Consider the following 24,157-nt stretch of genomic DNA (forward strand, 5'->3'; position numbering starts at 1 on the left):
CATGGGTTGGTCTGTCCTCAGTTCTGAGGTCCCCTTCCGCCTCCTCCTCATTTACGCTCAGCCAAACCACACAGCACCAAGAGGAGAGGAATGACCTTTGAAACTGAATCACAGTTTGCAAGACCCCGAGTCTACCCTTCCCCTGGACCACCATCTTCTCCAGATGCCGAGCCATGAGCCTGGACCTCCTTCCCGGGCCTCCCTGACGGGCGACTAAGCGGAGCATCGACGAGTGGGAACAATCTGAATCGGCTGTATTTGAATAATCTAAAGTACACCTGCAGAACCCAATCAATGGTTCCCGCCCTCCTTTCTTTTATTTTAGTAATTAACATTGTGGAGTTAAGTCGCTCTAATTTCCAGCCAGTCTGAAGTGACAAAAGTTCAATGCATGCTGTCCCTGGGGACGCGATGAGTATCTGCTCCCGTGTTTGCCGTCTTGGGACTTGCCGCATTATTTGTAATTGGTATTAGCAACTTTAAATTCTGATTAATTGCTCAAGTGGCTGTTTCCAATGCAGAAACAAAACCACCAGAGGAGAAGTAATAGACCCAATTACCCTAGGTAGGCTGTCGGTAATAGATTTTTATTATCGGGATAGCTCATCTCGGAGGCAGACGCAGAGAGACCTGTTTCATTAGGCGGTGACACCTCTTGAATTGAGACGAGCAGGTTCACCGGGATGAAGATGGGGTGGGGGGATTCAGATTCAGAAACACGCTCAGGGCAGCACTGGGTCCTGAGACCCTCCTAGGACCAAGTTTCTTGGCACAGAAACCTTTTGGGGGGTCAGGCCGGCAATGCAGAGACCATGGGGCCTGGAGGAAGTGGGGTGATGTGAATACCCAGGGGCTCCCCGGCCAGCCCTGGAGCACACGGGAGGCTGTCAAGGTTGGGGAGCTAGAATAGCCTGTGAGCACCAAGTTTACCAACGTGGGGGTCACGTTGGATCACACTGAGATAACGGGCCAGTAATGAGGAGAGCCATCTTCGTGTCAGGAGAGTCATAAAATGTGTTATTTACACCCAGCTTGTGGCCCCAAATGCCCTCCATATGGCATGACTTTTTAAATACTTCACTTCCCAGACAATATCATTCATCTCTGTGTGCTCAAGTTCATGGTCGTTAGCAGGAGGGAAACATCCACCGAGAGCACGTTGGGAAATGAACTCCGCGACTCTGGGTGGGGGAGTGTCCTGGGGCCAGTCGTGGGAGGGGGCTGGGTGCCCATCCAGGGTGGGAAGAAGCATGCGTAGGTCTTTAGGTGCAAAAATAAAAAATTAAAATAAAAATTAAAAAAACAAAGAAATTTAAACAAATTGAAAGAACAAACAGAATCTGGCTTGGGATTCCCTTCTTATCAAATGTAGCTGGATTCCCAGAAAATAGGAGAAAGAAGACATCACCACCAAAAAAAAAAAAAAAAACAGGAGAAAGAAGGAAAAAGGGAAGACAGAGGAGAGATCAGCTTTAGGGCTATTTATGGAGCCCGGCGGGAGTGACTTCCTGGAGTTTTTTCAATCAGACATGATCGTACCCATTTCACAGACAGGGTAAGTGAACCTGCTCCACAGGGCTGAGTTCTGATAGGAAATCTTGCTTTTAAAAAAGACAATGAGGGGCTGGGGATGTGGCTCAAGTGGTAGTGCGCTAACCTGGCATGCGTGAGGCACTGGGTTCCATCCTCAGCACCACATAAAAAAAATACAAGATATTAAAAAAAAAAAAAAAAGACAATGAACAAAGAGACTTGATTCCAGAACCTGAGGGTACTGAACTTTCTCTCCGTCCACTCCACCAGTGGCCTCTGAACGAGGTCATGGGGACCCTGCCCCAGGGAGACTCCAAGCCAGCACTAAGCTGGAGGAGGTCATAGAAGCAGAGAGAGCTCATTATTCAACTTTCAAGAATTTTGCAAGCTTGTTGTTAAACACAGCTATTATCAAAGATTAAATGACAGAAAGTGACCATTGCACAAACCGTATTAAAAAAAAAGCACTGTACTCATGCTTCCTGATCATTTTACCAGCATTTGACTGTTGCCTATGTTTTTGGAGTTCACCGAGTGAATTTCACCCTTACGGCGGGAACGGTCTATATGGGTGAGCCACTGCACCTGCCTTCCTCCTTTGCATCCAGTGACGTCATCTAGGTTAGCCTGAGATCCGCCCTAGTCGGGGGATTTACACCACAGGCATCGGCAAACACCGGGAGCCAGGAGTCCTCGTGCTCTGGAGAGCCTGTTGCTGAGAATGCACCAGCACAGCTCTGCCCCCACTGTTTTCCGGTGGCCTGGTGGGGTCCTCTCCAGTCCACATTCACCTTTTGAACCCACTGATGGGTTCTATTTTTCTTTCAAAGGAAATCAAGCACTATAGAGCGGGGCTGAGATCCCTCGGAACTATCCCCTTGTCTGATTCAGATCTCACATTTTTTCATTTTTCCCCCTTTAAAGGTGGAAAATATACCCCAAAGTAACAGCAAATAAATAATTCATGGGCCATATATAATTGATGCCGGGTTTAACAGAAGGAGAGCCGTAAGTGGTTGTCTATTAACTATTTATGAGTTTGCCTGGGCGGCTGACAAGCCACGCTCAGCAAGGAGATCACACCCGTGCTCCCATGTTTTATTTAAATATTATTAAAAGTACACAGCCTGCAGAGAGGCCTTCAATTCCACCCACAATGAGATTCCGCTGTGAAGTCGTCCTGGGTCTCAGGAAGGCTGGGCTGGGCTTTGCTAGGAATGCTGCTGTCATTGCTCTGTGTATGTCGGGGTGGACTTTCAGCCCCCTCGCTGACTGTCGGGTGACCCTGGATTCATGGCTTCCCCTCCCTGAGCCTCAGTTTAATCATCTGTGAAATGGGCAATACCATAGCTGTGCCTTAAGAGTTCCTAGGAGGATTAGAGGCCAGTGGTTCTTAGCAGGAGGTGATTTTGCCCCTTGGGACATTTGCCATTTGGAGACATTTTGGATGTGGATGACTGGGGCAGAAGAGCTATCTGCATCTAGGAGACAGGGATGCTGATAAATATCTCAGTGTGCCCAGAAGAGTGTCCAACAACAGAGAATTATCTGATCCCAAACATCAATAATGCCAAGGCCAAGAAAATCTAGGTTGCAGAATCAAGTGATATCAATTGTATGGTTAGTTTTTTAAAGTACTTGAGTGAGTAAAGATCATATGCCTAAAATGTCTGAGTCAGTGGGATTTGAGTAGGTCAGACCTGGGTTCAAATTCTGACTCTGACACTTAGTGGGAATGCAACTGTGGAGATGCTGCTTGGCCTTCTGGCTTTTAGTCATCTCATTGGTAAAATAGGGATAATCACCTCCAAGGATGAGAATCACGTAAAATACTTAGCTCCGTGCCCGGCATACAGTAAGTGGTAAACAAATGCCACCACTTGTTGTCATCATCACTGTCAGCTCCACGCGCACCGTGTGGGGTTTGCAAGTGGAGCGGGTGCCCTTACCATCAAGTCTGGGTGGAAGGAGAAGGTCACAGAGAACGAGTTCATTCAGTCTCCACAGACATGCAACAAGACAGCTGTGTGACGCCCTCTGCTTTACAGGTGGGGAAACCAATGTTCTCCAATACGAAGGCCGCTATCTGAGGTCTCAGGCTCCAAGCTCAATGTTTTTCCTACTATCCCATAGTGGGTTCAGTAGGGTCCCCATAAAATCCATATTCCCTGGGAATCACAGAATGGGACGTTTCTGGAAACAGGAGCCATCAGTTAAGATGAGGCCATACAGGGCTTAGGGTGGGACTTGAATCCAATGACTGGAGGCCTCACAAAAAGAGGAGGGACTCTCAGGGACACAGAGTGGGGGAGAAGGACATATTAGGACATCTCTCCCGTCTCTGCCCGGAGAGATGCAGCCACCAGCCAAGCAGCGTGGAGCCACTAGGAGTTGGGAGAGAAGGGAGGAGTCTCCCTTAGAGCCTTCACAGGGGGCGTGGCCCTGAGGACACCTTGGTTTCAGACTTCCAGTCCCCCCAACTGGGGTATGACCAACCTCTCTTGTTTTAAGACTTCTGGTTTTGGTGATTTGTTATAACAGGCCTAGGAGACCAAAACCCACCTTCCCCAAGACAAGTAAAATTGTAAAATTAGAACGTGAAGCAAGGAAGTGGGGGCAGGGCAGAGAGGAGGAAGGTGATTAGTAATTTGCAGGNCTTGAGTGATTTAGAGTCAGAATATTCCTTCCTCTGTAATGGCTCCTGGAGTCGCCAGGAATAGTACATTTACTGAAATTAATGGCAGAACCTCATTTTTCTTTCTTTTTTTTTTTCTGGGGAGCCAGGTTCCATCGGTGGGGTAATTGATGCTGATCTGGAGGAGCCGGTGAGCGGGCCCGGGGCATCCATCATCCACAGGACACAACGCACAGCCCTTTAAGCCAACACCAACAGTGACAAATGGCACAGGCTGAGGACAGGCAGAAAGGATGTGGACAGGAGATCCATCAACTTCCTCCTTGGGTCTCACCAGGGCCCAGAGGCCCAGATCCCTTTTTGGTCTCCCACAGCAGAGTCATTTTTCAGCAGGACTGGGTTGAAAGGCCAATGTGGGGGGGCACGGTGACAGTTTAGTGATGGACACGCAGGGAGGCTGATCCCAGGTTTGCCACCCTGACCCTGCAGCCCTGGGTGACTTTACACTGCCCTCGGTTCCTTCTCTACCTTCTACAGTTGATGTAAAATGTCAAAGACAGTGTGCGCCAAGGGCCTGGGCAGGAGCAACCCAATGAGTGTTTGTTGAGGGAGTGAATCAACGTGTATCTGGGCTGCACAGTTAGGAAATGTCTTCGCCCCTTCCGGGGAGACTTGAATTAAAAAAAGAAGGAGGAGGAGGCAGAGAAGGTAACCCTTTACCCTAAGAAATGGATCTGAGCAGGGTGTGGTGGTGCACGCCTATAATCCCAGCAGCTGAGGAGGCTGAGGCAGGAGGATCCTGAGTTCTAAGCCAGCCTCCGCAACACTGAGGACCTAAGCAACTCAGTGAGGCCCTGTCTCTAAATAAAATACGAAATAGGGCTGAGGATGAGGCTCAGTGGTCGAGGGCCCCTGAGTTCAATCCTCAGTACTTCGCTCAAAAAAAAGAAAAGAAAAAAAAAAAAAGGAATGGATTTGGGGTGGTGACAGTGGGCATGGGGGAGAGATTCCGCACCAGCTGGTTTTCCAAGAATTTCCCAAATCACAGTGCACAGCTTCCAGTTCTGCCTGCGAAAGCCGAGTTCCCATTACAAAGAAAGCTCTTATTGGTATGAGGTTCACTAGCAATGGCCTGGATTTGATCTTCCCGTGGAGGCTGCTCCTTGTGGGGTCCCCAACATCTACTACAGGGCTTGACCCATAGTAAAAATTAGGGCTTCATATGCATGAAGGAAAGAACCAGAACTCTGACTTCCCAGCTGGGTTTTGGTGGGGTTTGTAAGAGTCTATGTGGCACCCAGAAACTGCTGAGGACGGGGGAAGGTCAGTGGGTGGCGTGGACGTGCACGTGAACCTGAATGGATGGGGCTGCACTCCCAAGAATCTCTGGGGGAGGCCTTGGTGACAAGAATGGTCTTCAAATGACATCGGGCACTTAACTTCTACCAAACCTTGCCTGTCTGTATTCCGCGCATGTCTACACAGCAAGCACCTTAGGATTCCCACCCCTATTCCAGTGCCTATCCCTAGGCCACGCCCATAATTGGTGCCCAATAGACACAGGTGGAATGGACTCACTAACGAGACAAGCAAGCAGGACCTTCTTTCCTCCCAGCCGTAATTTCCCAGATCCTAAAGGAAATAGGCAAATAGGTTGGTGAGTTGGTGACATCCACCGTCAGGAAGAGGCTGGTCCCTTTGATCCCTGTTCTCCCCCAGCACATCAGGGAAACCACAGCATGTGCTAGTGCCTTTAGGGTACCAGCAGTGCACGCCTTCCTCTCCTGGAGCAAGTTCAAGGGCGATCTCCCATGAGATATGTCCACCCAGGATCTGTGAATATGCGTTTATTCCAAAAAGGGCTGTTTTGTAGCTATCATTCCAGTAAGGACCTCCAGACGAGAGCAACCTCAATTTAGGTTGCACCCTAGATCCATTTACAGCTGCCCTTATAAGAACATGGTGGAAGGATATTTGAGACTCATGTACTCCGAGGGGAAGGTCACGTGGAGGCAGAGAGTGGGGCCATGCTACCTGGAGCTGAGAGAACCCGGGGAGGGCAAGGCACAGTCCCCTCTGGAGCCTGTGGAGTGAGGGTAGCGCCCACCAACACGCAGTTTCAGACTGTGGCTTCCAGAACTACGCAAGAATGTACATCTGTCACTTTATGCCAGTTTGTGGTCATCTCTTAGGACACTCAGGGGAACCTAACGTAACCCCTGACCACAGGTGCATAGAAATAGAGAAGCCAGCCTCCATAAGCTTACCCAGGGTCTTACAATCAGAAAGCGGAGAAAGAAGCAGTTCTACGTGCAAATGCTTTGTGTCTTAAGGTTTGTTTTGCTTCTGTTATGAATCACAGGTGGGGGCTGTGCCATTGGCTCAGCTTGGTTTACTACACTGTGCCACGGCGGCCTTATTCACAGTGAAGGTTGGTGTCCACCCCGCATGGAGCATAGTCCATTGTACAGATGATCATAAGCATTTTTTAGTCATAAAGCATTTTTAAGTAAGGCATCTACCTTTTTTTTTAGATACAATGCTATTATATTTTTTTAGGGTGGGTACCAGGGCAGGGATTGAGCTCAGGGGTACTCGACCACTGAGTCCCATCCCCAGCCCTATTTTGTATTTTATTTAGAGACAGGGTCTCACTGAGTTGCTTAGCACCTTCCAGTTACTGAGGCTGGCTTTGAACTCAAGATCCTCCTGCCTCAGCCTCCCAAGCCGCTGGGATTACAGGCGTGCACCACCACACCTGGCTGCATATTAATCTTCTATGATGTAGTATAAACATAACCTAGATGCACTGAGAAACCAAAAAGCTCATGTGCCTTCATTGCAATATTGAATTTATTGCGATGATCTGGAACCAAGCAGCAACATCTGCGAGAGGTACATCTGCAGAATCTCAGTATTTTAGGGGTTTTGAAGATCTGAATATGTTCCCAGACATGGGGACAGGGAGGAGAGGAAGAAAATAGGGATGAGGAGGACAGCGAAAGGGATGGGGGAAGGGAGGGGAGAAAGAGAAAAAGACCGCCAGGGACAGGGAAAGAAAACCACTATTTGATCTGCCTTGCCTGCATGCCTGGCTAGTTAAAGAAGACATCAGAAGAGAAAGGCTGCCTGTTCTCTCCTCCCAGCCACAGCTTGCAGGAGGGGGACTGGCTGCATCAGAAGCAGGACTGTTAATGAGGAAGTTACCCTGTCAATTGGAGGAAAGAGCCTTTCTGTCTCCCAGGGCCAGGGCGGTGGAGGACCTGCCAGTCAGGGGCCTGCACTGTGTCTGGGAACTCAGTCTCTGTCTAGCACTTTGTCTGCCCCCACCCCCAAGCCAACAAAAGCCAGGCAGCTGGCTTGTGAAGGGTAAGCTGAAGGGGACACTGGCTGTGGGGGACAGTGACCCAGGAAACACATTTGCTGTAGAAGGACTAGTTCCTGCCACAATGATGGCACTTAGAGACCTCTGGGACCAACACTGAGGAGGTCATAGGTGGTATTGGTGAAGGCTCTGAGGTGCTAGGCAAAGGGATGCCAGGTACTCCTTCCCCACCTCCCCTGCCCATCACAAGAAGCATAAATAAGGTGGCTTAGAGATGTCTGTCCTCAAAGGGAAAAGACAGAGCAGACACTCAGATGGTCTCCGATTCCTGTTCTTAAAACAAAACACACTGAGTGTCACAGAAACCATCCCATCGGGCAGAGAACAAATCTTAAAAAGTTCTTTGGATCACACTGGGGTCAAAGCACGACTTAGTGGCTAAAATCATACACTACAGAGTTGGGCTGACTTGGATTCAAATCTATGTTCACGTGTGACCCTGGGCAAGTGAACGCGCCACTCTGAGCTTCCATTTGGCAAGTTGATGTCCCTGTGCCTCAGTTTACCCATCTTCGTATCGTAAAACATAATGACACCTACGTTAACAGTTCTGATAGGATTCAGACAAGGAATGTTTCACCAGGCATGTAGCAAATGATTAATACATGGTGGCTTTTATCATTATTTTTATATTTTATATCTGTCGTTACTGTTAATAGCTCAGAAATAACTTCACATTTACTAGATGAGGCCTGAGATTATTATCTCCCCTCTTTGAAGCCTCAGTTTCCGCATTTGTAAAATGGGGGTAGAGATTCTGACCCCACAGGGTTGTTGGAGGAGTACAAGACACAAAGGATGCTAAGACACAGCAAAAGACATTGAAAACGCGGGTTCCCTCCCCTTTGCGCGAGGCCGCCCTGCCACGGAAAGCTTTGGTCTGAGTGAGCCTGCGCTTCAGGGCCCTCCAGCAGCACAAATGCCATTGGTCCACTGTGGCCACGCCCCCGTGGTTTGTAGCCAATGGCAGCGTCGTCCCGCAGCCCATCCCCTCCTGTTTCTCCAAGTGGGCCCCAAAGGTCCAGGAGGCAAGCCCTTAGGTCTCCACGAGGAAGGCCTTCCCTGTCCCAACAAAGGAGGGCTCTCGGGAGCCCAAACCCTCAGTCGCCAGCGTGGCGACACGACTCACCAGCTCCATGCACCTCCTGCTGGCCTCCGCCTCCCGCTGCACCAGCTCCTCCATGTCTGCCTTCAGCTCCTCCAGGCGCCGCTGGTAGTACTGGCTGCTCTCCCGCTGCTTGGACTCGGAGGCCTGGGCCTGCGACAGGTCCTCGCCCATCTTGATCAGGCTGTCCCGAAGTCTGATCACCAGGACCTGGGAGGGAGGGGCAGAGAGGGAGAGGTGCGGGTCTTAGAGGAAGAGGCTTCAGGAACCAGAATCCTTTTCTGAGTCTGCTTGCCTAGAGTCATCAGGAGAATCCCGATTTCTGAATCAAAAATGAGGAATCTCCTTTGGAAACAGAAAATGGTAACTGCTATTCTGAGAGGCAGTGAAACACTGATGCCCTTGATGCTCTGGGTTTGAATCCCTCTGCTACCTCTTCCTGGCTGTGTGACCTTGGGCAGATTATTGAACTTTTCTGAGAGATAATGATGATTTTCCCCGTGTTGCTGGGATCCAGCTCATAAAGTGAAGAAGGCTTAGCCCAGTGCCTGGCACAGAGGGTGTGCTGGACAAGGGTTGGAAAGGTTGAGAAGGGTCGATGTTTACGGCAGCCCCCCTTCATCCTAAGTTCTGGGAGGTGGACTGGTGCTTTGAAGAGAGAACTATCCTGGGGGGTCCAAATCCCTTCTGCATTGTGGGTTTTGGATTCTGGATTTATAAAACAAGCGCCTTTGATCGGGTCGTCTTTGATGAGCCTCAGCCCTAATACGGATATTTTTACATTTCTGGGGACAAAACTCTAAGATGACAAAATAAAACAATAGAGAAAACAGTGCTTTGGGCATCACGAGTGCTGCAGAAAACAAATCCAAAAGCTGTTCTGCGAATTCATTAGGCGGCCAACAAGCCTGGAACCAATCAATCCTGAGGGGCAAACACACCGTGTTGACATAAGCAGGGCCCCGCATGAATATTTCAAGCCCCTGCTGAGAGCTCTGAGCTCCTTCTCCAGAGCCACAGATGGGGGGAAACAGGCTTCAGAGCAGACACTGAATGGGGAGCCTGAAGGGGAGCTTCGCCCTCCAGCTCCTCTTCATCTTTCAAAGGGAGTTTAGCAGCAATTTCAGAGAGCAGCAAGGGGTGTACGGGGGAACAGTGGTTCTCAAAATGTGTCCCCAGGGTCCGCCCTGTCTCTCTGCAGTAGGGACCTGGGGTTCTGCTCAATTCAAATAATGATGGCGGTGGATGGGGATGAGCTTGGACACCACTGGACCAGGGTGTTGGTTTTTTTGCTCTTACTTGACTGTATTTGAATTTTAAAACAGATAACAGTGCAACATGGTGCGGGTCATCATGTAACACACAGCCCATCGAAGTTTCATGATGATCCACAGAGACAATGCGCCTTGAGGGATCCCTTGAGCCATTTGGAGAACCACTGAGGGTCAAGGCCAAGAAAAATGTCTCTCTGTCTCCACCCTCGGCAGCCTTATTAGAGCCTGGATTCCCCTAGGGGAGTTGAGAAAATGTTTCAGGATGAGGAGTGCAGCTGGGCTCTGTGAAGAGGGATGCTCTGTCCTACCCCAGGGAGCCGGCCCAGGGTGGGGTGAAGGTCAGCTGTCAATCTATGCCCTTCCTGACTCTCTGGTCACTTGCCCTTTCTGGCCTGTTCTTCCTCATTGGACGAGGCCTATTCTGCCTGCCCCCCAGGGCTGCATCAAGCAGACTGGCTGAAGTGAGAGTATTTTCACAATGGTGATGTCCTCTGTAAGTGTCCCGTGTCCTTGGCCTACAGAGCCGTTCATTTCCCCACCCATTTCCATCTCTCTCTTCCTTGTCTCTTTATCTTCATCTCCATCACTGGTCCATCTACCCATCCCCGCTTCTAATTTTTCTTCCCCTCCCTTTTACTCTAGAAGGCAAACAAACACCTGAGCTCTCAGCTCAAGGTCAATGTGAAGGTCATCAGTGAACCCCATCCCAGACCATCACGTTTTTGCCTGCATTTCAAGGTCCAGCATTAATGCCGTCTCCTCCTGGAAGTTTCCTTGATTCTCCAGCTTTCCTTTTTAGAAAAGATCCCTGTTTTCTCAACCTCACAGTCTCCTCCCCGGAATACAGGTCACCGTGGGCATCTCCTGCGGAGCTCTAGGCTCCCCATGTCCATCCCCTGGGCACCCGACACAGGAGCGAGCACTCCTTGGGTGCAAGATGAGTTTCTGTTCAGGGGGAGTGTTGGGCAGGTAACTGGATGAGCAGGCAGGTGGGCATGGGAAGAACCGAATCAGTGAATAGAAAGGTGGGCAGCAGAGGAGTTGGGGTCTGAATAAAAGAGAAGAGCGAGCAGAGGAAATAAAAATGGCGGGAGGTGGATGACGGACTGTGATGATGGGTGGAGATGGGTGGGTGGATGGCCAGGTGGTGGTGGGAATGTACAGAGAAGAAGAGGGAGGGGAGGGGAGAGGAGGTGGATCTGTTATGTCTGTCCAGCCGAGGCTCCTGAGCATCTAGCCGGGTGTGGGGGTGGCTGGGCTCCCTCCAAGCCCCAGCGGCTCAGGCCCGAGCCCTGCTGACATGTCACCAGTACCTCAAGTCTCTTAATCTGCACTTTCTGAAACTCCGTCTTGTTCTCCAGGTCGCAGATGGCTGCCTCCTGTCTGCTGACGATCGCGCGGTCCACGGTGGACTGCTCCAGGTACTGGACGCGCATCTCCGCCACCTGCAACTGAGGCACAGAGGGTTCCACTGGTCACCTGTTGGCCCCAAGTCCCAGGACACAGGTACGCGCAGGTCCCAGCCCCAGGGCCCACCTCCTTCTTTACTCAAGTGCCACACGGGGAATGACTACAAGTTAGAACCTCCGGGTCCCGATCGGATGACCCCTGTTGACACCCCTGGGTGTCAGGTGCTGGGAGGAGATGCTTTCTGTGACTCCAGAACCCAAACAAGACTTTTGTTCAGTCTTTCTTATGCTTCCTTCCCTGGCATAATAAAGGAGTGAAACTAGTCCACAAGCAGCAAGATTCAGCCCTGGCCCCGCCATTTTGCAGCTGGGTGAACCCCCGGCCATCCAGTGCCCTTCTCTGAACCTCAGTCTCTTCGTCTTTACTGTGAGGACTGAGCATTCGTTCAGTGAGTACCAGCCGGTGGCTAGTGCAGCTACAATTTTTGTTATTCTTGTTGCTACTCAGTGCCCAGGGACATCTGCTTGAAACCTGGTCACCCTGACGGTCACTCTAAGCAGGCACATGCAATGGTTCTGGAAGGACTTTGAAAATTTCATGGAGACAGCAACCCACCAGGTAACGACAGGGAGCAGGGGACTCTGGAGGGACCACGATGGGCCGTGACACTGTCTTGCACTGACCAACCCCTTCCCCGTGGAGCCATTTCTCAGCAGGACAGAATCCTGTACTGAATATCCGGTGAATGCGCCTCATTGTATGGGGCATCTTGGGAAAAGGGATATGAGTGTGTGCATGTGTCTGTCTGTCTGTCTCCTGGATTGTTCTCAAGTCACTGGGCCACAACTGGAGTGAGTGAGGAAAGGAATCAGTCCATGAATCAGTGAGTGGCCGGCCCAGGGGCGGGGCCCAGAGGTGGAGCCCGGGGGCCCTGCCCTCCTGCCCAACATGGCGGCTCCCGACACACACTTGTTCCTGAAACTTGTGCTTCTCCTTCTTGGCTTCCTCCAGCTCCTGCTGTAGCTCTTGGATCTGACCAATGTCCGCAGCCGACTGGTGAGACACAAATAAAATGTGGCCGTGAGGCCCTGGGGCTTCCTGGGCACCCAGCCCCGAGAATCCCTTCTCCCACCCACAGACACGCCATCGTCACTGACCCACAGTCACCTCTCACATCCTCCCACACCCTTCATCTCAGCGTTCCCCGAGTCCTCCAGTTGTCTCAGCCTGAGCTTTGGTCCACTGTCCGGGACGTTATGATTCACCCTGGGGAGCCCAGACGGGAATGAGCTGGCCCCGGCCTGAGGAGCAGATCCCCAGGGACAGGGCCGGGTAACGGGCAGCTGGACCTGGACATGGCCTTAGCAAGCCAGGGAACCCCTCTGCACCTCAGTCTCCCCATCTGTGAGATGGGGTGATAGCGTCTCTTTGGGCCCTCGGAGGTTAAAGGAGGTGGTGGAGAATAAAGACCCTTTAAAAGGACAGCCGGTGACTGAGCTGTGTACCTCCAAGGAGAGGAATTCCTGAGGCTAAGACAGCTCTTCACTGCCACGAAAATAATGTAGGTTTCTTATCTAGATGATCTGTAGTGGGAATATGCAGGAGCCACTATTGAAATTGAACAAATAAACTTCCATTTTAGACAAAAGTGAGTGATTCATCGACACAGAGGATGTCGTGGTTGTTAAACTCTTGGTGACAGCACTGAGAATTCTTTCTTTCTCTCTTTCTTTCTTTCTTTCTTTTCTCTCTCTCTCTCTTTCTCTCTCTCTCTTTCTCTCTCTCTCTCTCTTCTTTGGTACCAGGGATTGAACTCAGAGGCCCTCGACCACTGAGCCCCATCCCCAGCCCTATTCTGTATTTATTTAGAGACAGGGTCTCACTGAGCTGCTTAGGGCCTCACTGTTGCTGAGGCTGGCTTTGAACTGAGATCCTCCTGCCTCAGCCTCCTGAGCCCCTGAGATGACAGGTGTGCACACTGAGTATTTTTGTTATTCCTGCTTAGCAGAGAGCTTCTTAGAGCAAAACCTGGGTGGTGCTCTCCCCGGCTCTCCTCTGGAGGGACACTGTGAGCAGGATGCCCCCTGCTGTGGGAGGAGCTGTTCCTCAGTTGCGCGGATCAGAATCTGCGGGGGAGTCCTCCCCACACCCCTCCACCCCAAGCTCCTGTGTTGCTCTCTGCTGCTGCTGTGTCTCCTGAGTGGCTCCCGAGTCCAGTGCTCCTGGCCACCCCACTTGCCTGGTACAAGCCACAGTGGCCTCTCCCCCTTTCAATCATGTGGTGGCTATTTACTTAACCTATTCCATGCCAGGCACTGTTCTGAGCTCAGCTGGATACAGGGCTGGACAAGGCAGAGCACAGCCCTGTCCCCGTGGAGCTGACAGTTGGGGTGACACCCTATCAGGTTCTCTCCAACTGCACTTGCCCCTGAAATGTTTGCCAATGATCTTCGTCACCCCCAAATAAAGCCCAAACATCACACCTCTGAGACCCTCACTGGCCCTCCCCTCCTGGCCTGCGGAGCTTACCTGGGCCACATTCCAGAACTCACGGGCCTCCTTACATCTCCTCAAATGCTCACCACAGGCCCTTTGCCTAGGACATTGCTCACACCCCACTGTCCCATCCCAATCTCATTATCCAAGTGCCACCTCCAGGGTGACCCCTGATCCCCACCTAGGTCAGGATTCATAGAACCATGTTTACTTCCTGTCTAGATTCTCTGCTTGGTTTAAAAGTCTCCCCTCGGCTCTGGGTGATTATATGATACAGTCTGTCCAGCCACGAAACTGGGAACGACACATGGTGTGCCTCACGGTGCCTGATCCAGAACCAGTCCTCGGTGAATATTAGATAGACAGACAGACAGACAGAGAGACAGATAATAGCTGATAGCTAGACAGGTAGGTGAACGGGTAAGTGGGAGGAAGAATGGATGGATGGAGGGAAGGGTGGATGGACGGATGGAGGGATGGAGGGATGATCAGGCAGGTGGATGGATGGGTGACTGGGTGGGCAGATGGAGGGACAGGTGGGTAGGTGGATGACAGAAGGGGTGTTATGTGAGGCGTGCCTCCAAAGTTCACGTGAGCCAATGCAAGGCCAGAGGAGACATGATTGGGTGCGGAGTCTTGACCCAGGGAACCAGTCCCCTGATGGGGTAGCCGAGTGGTAACTGGAGGAGGGGGGTGGCTGGAGGGGGTGGCGTTGGGGGTGTGACTCTTGGGTGTGTATTTGGTATCTGGAGGGTGGAGTCTCTCTGCCTGCTGGTCCCCACGTGAGCTGCTCTCCTCGGCCACCCTCTTCCTCCACGATGTCCTGCCTCACCTCGAGCCTGAGGAATGGAGCCTGCTGTCTCTGGACTGAGACCTCTGAACCACGAGCCCTCAATAAACCTTTCCTCCTCTACATTGTTCTGTCGGGACTTTTAGTCACAGCAGTGAGTACAACAGGGTGGACAGGAAAACGGGCAGATGGGTGGACACTGGGTGGCCAGGTGCATGACGGATGGGTGGACAGAGGGGTGGGGGAGTGGGCAGATGTGTGACCAAGCGGAACTCCTCCTGGGGCCAGGTCCTCCAGGGGAGCAGGCACTGCACAGAGGGGACGTCCTCCTCCCAAAGGGCACAGGGCACTTACAGATCCTCTCTGTCCTGCAAGATCCTAGGACCAGGAAGTGGCCCCCCCATCACCGTGTCCTGCCCCTCCCTGCCCACGGAGCCCTGGCACCTGAGCAATGAGGTCCTTGTGCTTCTGCACGAGCGCGTTCAGGTCGTCCTGGTCCTCGTCGATACGCTTCAGGAGGCCCGCCTTCTCGAACTGCAGCCGGTGCAGCTGCTCGTCCACCTGAGGGGCAGCGGGGTGGTGAGGGGGGCAGAGCTGGAGGGCAGAGGGTGCCTGCCCGTGGTGCGCGTGAGGGTCACTCCCTTGACAGTGGGTGCCAATGCTTGGTGCTGCCACTCTGTGCGTGTGTGCGGGTGTGTGTGGGTGTGTGTGGGGGGGTGCACACACACTGGGCGTTCAGGCCAGTGTGCAGCCTGCATCATAAATAGACTGAGGCCTGTGACAGCCCCTTCCCCAGAATCCACACAGGCACATTTCCATGCGATTGCCCGTGTGTGTAAGTGCCACCTGTGATCTCCCTCAAGACAGGGACTTGGTTGGGTCTGTTCACAGGTGCATCTCCAGCACTAAGCACCAGGCCTCATGTACATAGTAGGTGCTCAATAAATGCCTATTAGGTAGATGGACAGGTGTGATTGTGTATTTTACCCGTGGGGGCATTGATTTGAGATGTGTGTCTAGTGACTGTGAGTGTGTGTAAGCACATCCCTGTGTGTACGTACATGTGTTTGTGGGCAAGTTCTTCTTAATTTAGTGCAAAAAAACTTATATATATAGGGTGAAAGAGCCAACAGGACCAAGAGATAAGCTTCTGCCTATAAATCCCCAGCTCTGCACAAACACGAGGCTTTTACACCCCGAATATAAATTTAAATGAACCCTTCACATCCTGTGCAGACAGGGATGTGGAAAAGCACACCCCATCCCAGCAGACTAGACCCACAGTGTGTGCTCACTTCTCCCCATTCAGTGGTGAGCACACAGTAGGTGCACAATAAATGGCTCTCTTCACAGTAGTAAAAAGATGTCCTGGTCTCTACTTTATTGGGGAACACATGAAATAGCACACCATAAGGACCGAGTTCTCTCATGGTGGCAAGCACACAGTAGGACTGCAGCAGATGCCTGAGAACCACCCACAGTGCTGAGCACCCCATGGGCTCATGATAAAAGCTCGCACTCGGGGTGCTGAGCGAACCACAGGCTCATATTGGATGCACCGTCACAGTATCAGCACACAGTAGGCCCACGTGTTTCCCTGCGCACCTTTGCAGGTGGTGCGCACAGTTGACCCTCTAGATGCCCTTAGCCGTAATGAATCTCTGTGCACAGTAGGGTGCCTGCAGTCAAAGTGCCGAGCACCTTGTAGGTCCACACTAAGTGCCCCTGCCCCTCTTACAGAGCTAAGCACCCAGTAGGCCTACAATGAATGCCCGTCCCTCCCAGGTGACACCCAATAGGCCCACTCTAGGTGCCCCTGCCCCTCCTATGGTCTCGGGCTGAGGGGGGACAGTACCAGGCTCTTGCTCCGGGTCATGTTCTCTAGCTCGCTGTGCATGTTCTCCAGGTCCGTGGTCAGCGCCTTCTGGGTCTTCAGGGCGTCCTCGCACTTGGCCTCACTCTGCTCCAGCTGGACCAGGCGGGGGGAGGGGGAGAGGAGCCCCGTCAAAGGCCCCGGAAGGTCCTGCCCCAGCCCCGCAGCCCAGCCCCCGGGCAGCGGCACGTTCACCCTCCCGACTCCACGCCGTTCATCACGCAGCTGGGGACACACACGTGTCTGCACCGAGGCAGCCAGGCGCAGAGCCACCCAGAAGGTCACTGGCTGCCCGAGAAAGGAGCTGTGCGACCCCTGCAGTGACGGGGGCTGGGACTCGGTCCCCCCCAGCAGGGCTCTGTGACACACACTCAGGGCCAGGCGTGCGACCAGCAGGCCCCTACCCTCCCCGTGGGGACACAGGCAGGGATGGGCAGTGGCCACCCCCTGGGGACCACAGGGAGCCGGCACGGGGTACTGGGAATAGTCCTGGGAGGTGTCCTGGAGGAGGTGCCCTGATGGTCAGCGGGAACCTGCCCAGGACAGTTACTTCACCAGGTTCAGGATTAAAAGGGGGTCTGTGAAGTTCCTTTTTAGGGTGGGAGGTACCGGGGATTGAACTCAGGGGCCCTCGACCACTGAGCCCTGTCCCCAGCCATGTTTTGCATTTTATTTAGAGACAGGGTCTCACTGAGCTGCTGAGGGCCTCGCTGTGGCTGAGGCTGGCCTTGAACTCATGATCCTCCTGCCTCAGCCTCCTGAGCCACTGGGATGACAGGTGTGCACACTGCACCTGGCTGTGAATTTCTTTTTAAAAGCAAAATGTTCTGCACGAGAGCTCTCTCCCAGGTTCACAGCCCACACTAGATTCCCCAAGGCTCAGAGCCATCGGCTAAATGGACATTCCTTCTCGCCCTTTTCTTCCTCATCCCTGTGCCCAACGGCAAAGCAGGGTCTCCAAGACAGGTACGAGTCAGGTGTGTTCCGTGGAGAAACCCATATCTGCACACAAACACTACGTCCACTCTGCAACTGACTCCTTGACTCCTGAACTCCAGATTCTCCAAACAGAAAACAATCTTAGAAAACCACCTAAGGAAAACACTTGGGGCTCAGAGAGGGCCATTGCTTGGCCCAAAGCCACACAGCTCTAAGGAACAGAGACAAGACAAATGTTTCCCAGAGCAGCACACTTAACACACCAGGCCACCGTCTCCAAGGGGATTAATGGTGTTAAGGTGGCGATGAGAGGGCAAGACCATATGGAGAGTCCTGATGAGGTGGCATGCTCATCTCCCGTCCCTGCGGCCACAGGGTGGGGGCCCCTGTGACCTACCCAAGGGAACGTCACAACAGAGGCTGTGCAAAGACACCTGGCTGATCCAGAGGGGCCTTCCCTGAGAGGAGCCCCCCGGGAATACGTTCACCTCCTTCCAACCAAAGGGACCTTCCTGACCGTCCAGGGGCTCCAGATGTCAAGGGGACTCACACGCCTGCTCTCCACCCTCGGGTGGTCTGTGAGGGCCACTCTGCAAATGCCCCGTTTCCAGGTGAGGGGCGGCTGGAGCGGCGGGGCTGGGCAGGGTCTGGACCTGGATCCCCACCCCCCCAGCCCCTGCCCAGCTCCTGCGGCTCTCAGAGGTGGCACCTCGAGGTCCAGTCCTGTCTGTGATCAGGAGCCATGGCCCACGAAGCCACTGCTCTGGAAGGCCGTGACCACAGCACACTCCTGTGGCCGGGCTCCGAGCAGACGTGGGGCTCACTTCCCACAGGGATGGGGATCGAGACGGAGAACGATGTCTTGTAGGAAGGTAACTGGCATGGCTACAGCGTGAGAGACAAGGAAATGTCTTCCAGCAGGAGACACCTGGACAGGCCTGGGAGGCGGGAAGGAAGGCTCCCCTGCAGGCAGGAGGGGCAAAGCGAACCTCTCCTGGAGTTGGGGGCCACAGTCAGGAAGAGCCTTAAAGCCATGACCTAAAGGACACAGAGACACAGAAAGAACCGCTCCTTCATGGGGCGACGGCAGGTGCAAAGGCCCTGAGGCAGATCCAGGAACAGATGTAGCCTTGAGAAAACAGAGAGATTGCCAGTGGGACTGGACAGCTGTACAGAGAGTGCAGAGGAGGGTCGATGAAGATGCGCACAGGGGTCACAGTGGGGAGGCGCGTGAGCCGAACCAGAAAGCTTACATGTGACTTTAGGGGAGTTGTCGATGGTGTCTAAGGAGGTTGGCGGCATGGCCTCTCTGTGCTGTCCGAGAGCTTTGGTGGGAGGAGAACCGGGCACCTGCTGTGGTCCTCCAGCAGGGGACCATGGGGCTGCTCCAACCGGGTGGAGAGGGTGGGAGGGAGAAGAAATGGCAGAATCCGCATCGTGGGCGCGTGGGGAATGGAATGGGGGTCAGGCGGCGGCAGGTGGGCCGTTGGGGATGGGGTCACACAGCTAACAGAGTTCCATCTGCACGATCCCAGAGTCCCCAGAGCCCGGGGCACTCAGGCCCTGTTCCATCCCCACCTCCCAGGTGGTCTGTGGGGCAAGATCAGAACACTTCCTTCCTCTGACCCTGTGCTCTGCTGTCCCCAGGGAGGATGGACTGACGGTCCAGCAGGCCCCGCGGCAGGGACAGCCGACGGCTCAGGGGGGTCCGTGGATCCCGTGGGAGCTGCTCAGGCCGTCCCCGGGTCTGGACCAGGGCAGGGGCTGCAGAAGGAGTGGCTCAGGGTTTGAATAGCCGGGTGGCACCCACACGTCACTCTGTGAAATCCTGCATCTTTTCTGGAACCTTCCAGACATGCACAAGTACATTGCAGAGGAGAGAGAAAGAAGGCCACCACAGACAGGCAATGATGGGTGCCCCCTTTCGTCCTGCGTGCCACTGAAGCTTGGGCTCTGGAGCCCAACCTGCCAGGTCCCGGCACCTCACATAAGCTCCAGAGGCTGAGGCAGGAGGATCGTGAGTTCACAGCAGCCTCAACAACAGTGAGGCCCTAAGCCACTCAGTGAGACCCTGTCTCTAAGTCAGACACAGAACAGAGCTGGGGACGGGGCTCCGTGGTCGAGGGTCCCCAGTTCAATCCCTGTACCCCCCCAAAAGAAGACCCTGGTGGCAGCTATTGCCATGACTGTGACTGAGTCCCCAGAGAAGGGAGGGGACTCAGTAACATTTTAGAGATGAAGAAAGGCAGCCGCCGAGGTCCCACGGCTGGGACAATGACCACCTTGAGGATGGTCCTAAGCTCCTGACCACCTGGGATGAGTGGAGGGGGTCGCTGACCCCGAGGTAGCCGCGTCAGGGGGTCTGGACTTCATGGCATCCGCGTGGGCAGCGCCACAGCTTCCCCAGCGGGGCCTCCCGGGCTCTGCTCAGGCCACCTTCACGCCACCCCTCAGGGCTCTCCTCTGCCACACCCTCGGGAGCGGGAAGAAGCCCAGCTGCTCGGCTCCTGTCACCAGGAGGGCCGGGCCAGAGCAGCCCTGGACGAGACTCCCCTCCCGCGGCTGTGGGATGTGGTTTACGGAGCCGGGCAGCGAGCTGGTCAGCAGGGCCACCATCAGCCCAGTGGCCACAACGCTGGCTGGACACTGAAGCCCAGTCCTGGGGGGCCCCCGCGGGAGCCATCGGGGAGCCGAGGAACGGAGGCAGCCACCGCCAAGGGGCTCCAGGAAGGGCCACCATCCCCTCCCTCTCTCCCTGGCAGCCAGCCTGGCATCCGGACAAGGTGACAGCTGGCCCAGTCCCTGTCAGCTCCAAGTCCCCAGCACAACCTGCCCGCCAGGCCGCCCGGCTTCAGTGGAACGTCATGACACGGTGCAGAGGCTCAGGTGAGGGGAAGACCCCAGACTGGCACGTCCCCCACCTGGCGGTGGGCGGGACCCAGGGGACCTCAGCAGCACAGCTGGTGTGACCGCCCTGTAGGGCCACAGCTTTGTCCTTCTCTTCCCAATTTTGCGTTCTGTGAAGCTGGCAGGACACGGCCCAGCACGTGGGTGGGAAGCACAAAATCAGCTGGGAACGTCCCTCTTGCTGATCGGGTCCTTGTAGGGACATTAATGGAACCAGCGAGCCCCTCCCAGGTACGCCCTGATTCTGGAAAGCAGCCGTGGGGTCCAGATTTGGTGCTGTCCTCCTGTAAGTGGGCACAGTGCCCATTCCCAGGCCTCCCTACACCGTGGCCATTGGGACATTCTTCCCGATCTCTCGCAGCCACCGAGCCTTGCTCAGCGTAGGCAGGAGACACTCGGTGAGGCCCGGACTCCTGGGAAGAGGCCCAGGTCCTGGGAGCCGGAAGCCCCAGGGAAGATGAGACGAGCATCATCTGGCACCAGAAGAAGGGAGAAGGGGAGGTGGCACTGCATTTTTCAACATGGCCTCCTCCTCTACCATGAGGGGGACTCTGGATAGCAAAGACTTTGGATATCTTTTCATGAAGGTTAGCAACCACCCAGAGGTCAAGCAGAATCTGGTTCTAGCCCTAGCCCTCTCCTGATAAGCCTATTTAAGTAGGTTTCTCAGCCTCTCTGAGCTTAGGTTTTTTCCCATCCACAAAATGGGTGAGTAAACAGTTTATAATCATTGAGCAGAACTGCCGAGGACAGGTGTACCAGTTGTGCACTGCACATGTTAGGGGAAGCCAAGTACACAGATGGTGAGGAAGAGCTCTAACTTTGCACCAGGCACTAATCTGGACCCAAATAAGATGCAGAACTGGGATATGACCCCAGGCAACCTGGCCACCAGGCTCCCCTCTGAGCCTTTGCACCACACTCCCTCTGAAACTCTAGGGCCACACTGATGCCCTTCAGGGGGGCTCTGGATGCCCAGCCCCCCCTCTTTTGACACCACACCCCACCTTCCTGGTGAGGAATGTCCATCCTCTAAACACCCAGGTGTTTCTGTCCAGCTGACCCCAGGCCACACCCAGAGAAGGGCATGTGAGCTGGCCCAGCCAATCAGAGTGCCCCTAGTGGTGGGATCTGGGGTAGCATCATGGCCAACGCTGTGGGGTTTGCTGGGACTTGGGAAGCAAAGCAGGAGGGAAGGCTGGGGAGTCCCTGGATCCCCTTGCCACCAAGAAAAAAAAAAAGCCTGCCCCCGAATACAAACTGGCATTGAGGGATTGAGCCAAGAGGTGGCCGGAGACACATTTTTGACAACATGATTGGAAGAGCTGGATCCAGCCAAGCCTGAAGGCAATCTCAGCCTCCGAGCTTTTCAGATATTTCTGCCGATAATTCCCCTTTTCTACTCAAGCCAGTCTGAATTAGGTTGCTAGAACCCAGGATCCAGGCAGAGGAAGGTGAGCCCTACCCCAGAGGGAATGTCTGCATCGTGGCTGACGTGAGGGCTCAAATCCCTAGTGACAGTGTCTGTTGATGCTGCTCTGCCAAAACGTCAGATCAAAGTATTCCATCTGAAACTTGGTGATAGAGAAGCGATCGTCTGTGGTTTACCTATTCTGTGAACAGATCCCTATCCAAAGCGGGGTAAATGGTCCCCGTTCCCCGATTTCTACATGGCGGGAAGAGGGACAGAGATTTCAACCCTCACTGTGTCAGACTCTGTGTCGGGAATTTTTATTTGTTTTTTGTTTTTTGGTCCCCAGGGGTGCTGTACCCCTGAGATAAAACCCCAGCCCTTATTATTCTTATTTTTGAGACAGGGCCTCGCCAAGTTGCTGAGCCTGGCCTCGAACTTGTGGTCCTCCAGCCTCAGCCTCCCTAATCTCCCGAGTTACAGGCGTGGACTGCTGCAGCCACTGGGCTTCTTGATACTCACGTTCACTGTGGCCCCCAACAGCCCTGCAAGGAAGAAATCAGCCCTCATCTTTTTATAAACAATAAAACTGTAACCGAGAAGGTCGTGATTTGACCAAGTCCTGATTCGAGTCAGTCAGACTCCAAACCCCTGCGGTTCCCGGTACACACAGGCCTCTGTGCCCCCGCTGGTCCCAGTCACCGTCTCTCGACACCCGCCTCCTTTCCATTCAGCACCGGCATTGAAATTCTCGTCACATCGACGCCAACCACAAACTGATGAATAGCATCTTTCTCCTCCGCGAGGCCATCTGCCCACTTAGATACCTGGGTGAAATGTGCCCGGGGCTGGCTGGCCGCAGGGGAGGAGGCCAGACTCCAGGAGAGGGGCGAGGAGGGCCCTTCGATCCCGGGTCTCTGGTCTCTTTGAACAGCTCAGGCAAATGTCACCAGGGAAAGCAGCTGGCGGAGAGAGAGTCCTAGACCTTACGTGGTGGCCCTCGAGAGTCAACAGTCAGCACTAAGGTTTTCCCTGGTGGCATCACCCAGGGCTTAAGTGACAGGCAGCCCTGACCATATGGAACAACAGCGGTAAAAACAATCATCTTCAACACCAGCCAGGATCCCCGGGGAGGCCTGCGGGAGGGACACCCAAGGACAGCGGTCCCAAAGGAGAATCCCTCAAGGCTGTCATGGGGCTCCTCCTGCGTCCGTCCCCAACCATTTGTGTATAAATGAAATATTCTGGAACTTTCCTTCCATTCTTCAAGGGAACCACCATGCATTGATGTATTAAAATTCTTTCTGAATATTTATTTTTCCCATTTTCCTTGGAGTAAAAAATGAAAAACGTTATCATCAGCAACATCAGTGAACCCACCCTGGGCACCTGGGGTTTCTGGGCTCTGCATCCCCAGTGTGTCCACGGTCCTGTGCTGCCTCAGTGTCCCCTAAATGCCCCCTTGGAAGGATTCTGCTGCCGGGCATGTCCCCCTAGCTCCCCGTGCACTGGCCTTGACCCCAACACCAGGCAGTGTCCAGACATTCACTCCAGAGGACAGACGGTGGGGTGAGTGGGCAGGACCCTCCCCTCGTAAGAGGAAATGTCCACCAACCCCAGACACCCGAGGCTGAGCGGGATCTTGGGGGCACGTCGGGGCTGAAGGTGATCTAAGGAGGCTCCCCTGAGCAGGGCGTCCTTTGGCTAAAAGCCAAGTGAACACGGATCTGCAAACACGCGCTAAAGCCACCCCCGCAGTGCAGACCCCGATCCCCTTACAGAAGGGAGCTCTAGGTCCCCAGAGACGCGACGGCTGTGAGGTTGACTGACCGGGTCAGCGACGTGATGCCCAATCTCAGGCTTCGCTTAATCCCCATGCAGGGCCCTGGGCTCCCCGACATTAGGCCGTGACCCCCCCACTCACCCCTAAGGTTCAGCTGGCAGAAAACACCCCCTGTCGACCAAGTGGGTTCAAATCTGGATTCTAAGAGAACTAAGACCGACCCAGTAGACCACGTCGGAAGCCACAGCTTTCCCCATGAAATGACGTCACTAGAGGATGTCACCACAGACTGTCAGCGGGGAGAATGTGGGCAACAGAGCCAACTCCCTCTTCCGCCAGCTTCTCTTGGCTGTGGCTGAGAGACAACAGCCGTGTAGAGGAGGAAACGCTCATTCGGTCTCCATGGCCATCAGGGCCAGAGCTCTGGGCCCAGGTGAGGCCGGACACCATGGCGGAGAGTGTGGGGAGGGAAGCAGCCAGGACGCGGCCGCCCGGCAGCAGAGAGCGCGCTGCTCCCCAGGGACGAGACCTCCCTTAGCGTCAGGCCCACCTGCCGACAGTCACCACCCAGCTGGCCCATATCAGTGGCTCAGTCCACACGGTCCCCCTGTGAGTC

General features: G+C 54.0%; 1 protein-coding gene across 1 annotated transcript in view; it reads right to left on the reverse strand.

The window, feature by feature from the left end:
- Myo18b (myosin XVIIIB) overlaps positions 1-24,157 on the reverse strand; it is a 320,748-nt gene that overhangs the window by 48,691 nt on the left and 247,900 nt on the right. Inside the window, exons 52-56 of the mRNA XM_048784886.1 lie at positions 16,484-16,597; positions 15,073-15,189; positions 12,312-12,395; positions 11,246-11,383; positions 8,683-8,868 (exon numbers count right to left, since the gene is read on the reverse strand). Of these exons, the coding sequence (XP_048640843.1) occupies positions 8,683-8,868; positions 11,246-11,383; positions 12,312-12,395; positions 15,073-15,189; positions 16,484-16,597 (639 nt within the window). The remainder of the gene's footprint in view (positions 1-8,682; positions 8,869-11,245; positions 11,384-12,311; positions 12,396-15,072; positions 15,190-16,483; positions 16,598-24,157) is intronic.

This window comes from Marmota marmota, unplaced genomic scaffold, assembly GCF_001458135.2.
Source record: "Marmota marmota marmota unplaced genomic scaffold, marMar, whole genome shotgun sequence".
NCBI classification, from domain to species: domain Eukaryota; kingdom Metazoa; phylum Chordata; class Mammalia; order Rodentia; family Sciuridae; genus Marmota; species Marmota marmota.